At 33.1% G+C, this 3,703-nt stretch overlaps 2 protein-coding genes across 2 annotated transcripts in view; one reads left to right on the top strand and one right to left on the bottom strand.

Annotated features, from left to right (window-relative positions):
- LOC117100766 (multiple epidermal growth factor-like domains protein 10) overlaps window positions 1-3,554 on the bottom strand; it is a 15,714-nt gene extending 12,160 nt beyond the window's left edge. Inside the window, exons 1-3 of the mRNA XM_033240580.1 lie at window positions 2,565-3,554; window positions 1,380-1,465; window positions 759-945 (exon numbers count right to left, since the gene is read on the bottom strand). Of these exons, the coding sequence (XP_033096471.1) occupies window positions 759-945; window positions 1,380-1,465; window positions 2,565-2,710 (419 nt within the window). The 5' untranslated portion in view covers window positions 2,711-3,554. The remainder of the gene's footprint in view (window positions 1-758; window positions 946-1,379; window positions 1,466-2,564) is intronic.
- Window positions 823-3,703, top strand: part of LOC117100767 (low-density lipoprotein receptor-related protein 2-like) — a 6,857-nt gene continuing 3,976 nt past the window's right edge. The window contains exons 1-2 of the transcript XR_004444170.1: window positions 823-959; window positions 1,360-1,525. The gene's annotated coding sequence lies outside the window, so the exon portion shown is untranslated. The remainder of the gene's footprint in view (window positions 960-1,359; window positions 1,526-3,703) is intronic.

The raw sequence follows: 3,703 nt of genomic DNA, 5'->3' as shown, positions 1-3,703 counted from the left end.
CTCCGAGTGTCATAGTTACTCCCGCCGCTGTCTCTTATACACATCTAGATGTGTATAAGAGACAGACTCTTACATTTATATTTAATCAGTTACGATATAAGATATTTTCTTACCGTTTTATGATTATGTTAATACCACGATAATATATATTTTGGTTAGTTAAGTAAGTTTAAGCATTTGATTTGTCTTATACATTCTTTGTTTAGACTTGAGACTTAATGAGTTTTATTTATATTTTATCGTAGGGGTTTTGTGTACGTTCGCTTACGTCGCTATTGTTTATTGGTCAAAAGATGTTGCACTGCAATTAAAGAATCTTGAAATCATAGAAGCAAATTTGAGTGTCTTATTTTGCGTTCTACAATAATAATGTGTGTGTTGATGAATTATCATTGATAAATCTAATTAAAGCCTGGTTTTCCTAAAATTGCTACACTATCGCTACAGTGTTTTTAGTGGAATTGTTGTACTGCGTAGAGTCCCCGACACAAACGGGAAGGCCCCACGATTCGCCCGACCAATCCGTATCACCAAACATACCAGCGATATCATGTAGCGATTGTATGGAAGATGTATTTATTTTCCACATGACGTCACATTAGCCATAAGAAACTTATGACTAACACAACTCATTTCTATGTTTCATTCGCATAAATTAATATTTTACAATAACCTGTTATCCACCAATATATTACTTATATCTCGTGTTGTTATGTAGGCATATATCTTGTGATTAAGATTATAAAAGTAAGTCTTACTTTGCATTGCATCTTCCAGTTGCGTGATCACAAATCTCGTCTTTATTACACTGACAACGGACGTTGCATCCGTTACCATGGAAACCATCCTCACATGGATATTGACAAAAGTCCCCCCACCAGCCTGGTGCACACTGACACAAACTCAAGGTCGGATTGCATTTAGCACCGTTACGACAAGGACATTCTATAATATGAAAAGTGAGTGACGAAATATAAGTTCGTTCCTGACCAGACTTTTTTACAGTCACAAACCGTGAAACCTCAAAAAATGTATTTTAATAGAACCACAATAAGTAACGTACCGATAATAATTTGGTACGATGCTGAACTTTTGTGTTAACGTCATTTTTTGACAAAACTTAATAACAACGTTTACAATTATTGTATTCGTTATCATAACATTTTGTTATTTAATTTTGATTACCAAAGAAATTCCAAAACCTTTTCAGTAGGGTCCTTCTGGTTTAAACTAAATGAAATGATACTTAAAAGTGCACCAGGATTGTAGGCCTACGTTGTTTATACACCCGCAGATAACTGTATACAAACTACTTCCTTTTCCGGAAGGTTGTGAACAATGTAGTTCTTATTCTTCCAGGTCACAAACATTTTACTTACTAAGGTCACAATCAAATTTCCTCCTCGAGCACTCCGTTTCACAGGCATTGTACAAAGACCAACCGAATAAGGAAATGACGTCATACCTGGATTGGAAATTGGTTTTTAGAAGATATAAAGTCAACGAATATGTTTTAAACAAACAAGTATAGTATCTCAAGCCGTTCATTCATTTACATTATTCGTTAAGTTACATTTAGGTCACAATAAAAATATACAATTCCAAATAGGCCTATTGAAGTAAATAGAGAAAAATCTGAGCGCTTATGGTTCTATTATAGGCCTAGTAAACGTGTCATATTATTTAAGACGAAAAACAATACTCATCTATTATCACTCTTATCGTCAATTGCAATGATCCTAACAATTTACATTATGTGCGGAATACGTTGTCCTTGTAAAACGACTCTTAACCACGAATCCTAAATCGGTCTGTACTCCTATGGGATGTACAAAGGGATGGCATGTACATACATTTAATCATAGCCTTTGATTCTGTGCAATGTCATCATAATACGATCACTCCACAGTGAATCTTCACTAAGTACATGCTATGTTTAAGATCTCCCAGAACAACCGTTACTAATTATAAATAATCCCTATACGTTGCCGTATGTTAGCCCTAAATAGATGATAAAGTGAACCATAAAGTGTAATTTCTTATCTTGATAATATAATCTGCTTCGATCGTCTCAGGTCTATCACAGATGCAATTTGAAATTACATTAAACTTTTTTTTGTGGCTTAGTTCATTCAATTGAAGTTCATGCCACTAGAACCCTAACAATTTATATTATGAAACTAAATCTAGATGTAGGACTTTTGCATAATGTAGTGTATGTTGCTGTCTCTTATACACATCTAGATGTGTATAAGAGACAGATATATATCACATATTTTTGTATCTTTTATCATTATTATTAAAATGTGTTATAATTAGGCCGACTTTTTGTTGACTCAATTGAATAATAGGAGAGGTACTTCAATGTTTATTAACCAGTATCTTTGTAAATATTATTAATGTATTTGCATGTAATGATAATTATGTATACGAGGCGAAATACAGCAACAATAAATAATTATTGGATTTTGTTTATTGGTTGCTGTATATGCCTATACCAGACGAAGTACAGCAACCAATAAACAAAATCCAATAATTATTATAAAAATATATCGTTTACTTGCCTGCAAACTTCCCGGACGGTGTCGTTTGTAATAGTTTCGAGGTGCTCGTATAAAATTGTTACTGATACCTGTGCGTTTACTTTTCCGCTACAAGATATTAAAGTATACAATAGGACCTGAAAGACAAATGGGCCTACGTACCTCATACCTATCGTGGGTCTAGGGCAATAAAGATTTAACCAACGGTAAAATTCCTGCTTCTGCAGAGACTGTACAGTGATTATTGAACTTAAAGTAACACGAATAATTTAGTCAAACCGAAAAACCAGAAATCAGGCTGTTTTCATATAGTTGATAACTTTTTATGAAACCTCCTTTGGTGATCGAGTTCCTTAAGTGAAAGTTCGCATGCGTCTTTGCGTCTCAGATATACGAACATTAGGATGACATCATACTGCACATCAAAGTATAGGCCTATTATTATTATATTATCTCCTCCTTGTATTAACAACTTTTGGGTGTCAGATAAGACAAAACGGACAAATGTCATATACAATATAAACTGCGATAATGTCCATGCGGTCAAAGAAGCGAAGGAATGACCAAGGTGATACAAAGTATCATTTCCTTATTGTAGGCCCAAGACGACAACAGAAGTATAACGGACACTAGGACAAAGGTCCTCTAAGCTATGATTCATCATTTTTTGGGGTTTGTTGTTGGAGTGCGAACAACAAAATTATAAATCATGCAGTTTTAAATAATATGCAGTTTAATGGCTAAATACTTTCTGTCCATGATTCCAGCGACCTAGGTTCAGGTCAAAGGTCCGTTTTTTCTTCACCACCACAAAACAACTCTACTCTCAGTTATAATGGGACTAAGACTATATATTATATAGAGGCTAAAATTAAAGGAAACAAAATATAAATTATCATTATATTTCATGTTATTTTAATTATTGTTATTGTCATGAGACTTAGTTTATTTTAAGTTCAATTTATTCAAGATTGCCTCCAAAAATTGAGATCATATACAAAAGCAAAACAAAACATCACCACACATCAAAATACATAAAATCGTACATATTTGAATGAATAATTTACAATATCAAATAATTCAATAATATCATAACCATATGCATATAACATATATATATATACATATACATACAGATACATTATATATAGGCCTAATAT

The sequence above is a fragment of the Anneissia japonica genome, unplaced genomic scaffold, assembly GCF_011630105.1.
Source record: "Anneissia japonica isolate Jap-2015-1 unplaced genomic scaffold, ASM1163010v1 scaffold670_len1213532_cov191, whole genome shotgun sequence".
NCBI classification, from domain to species: domain Eukaryota; kingdom Metazoa; phylum Echinodermata; class Crinoidea; order Comatulida; family Comatulidae; genus Anneissia; species Anneissia japonica.
The sequence above is the reverse complement of the archived record's forward strand: the minus strand, read 5'-3'. Positions and strand labels throughout refer to the sequence as shown.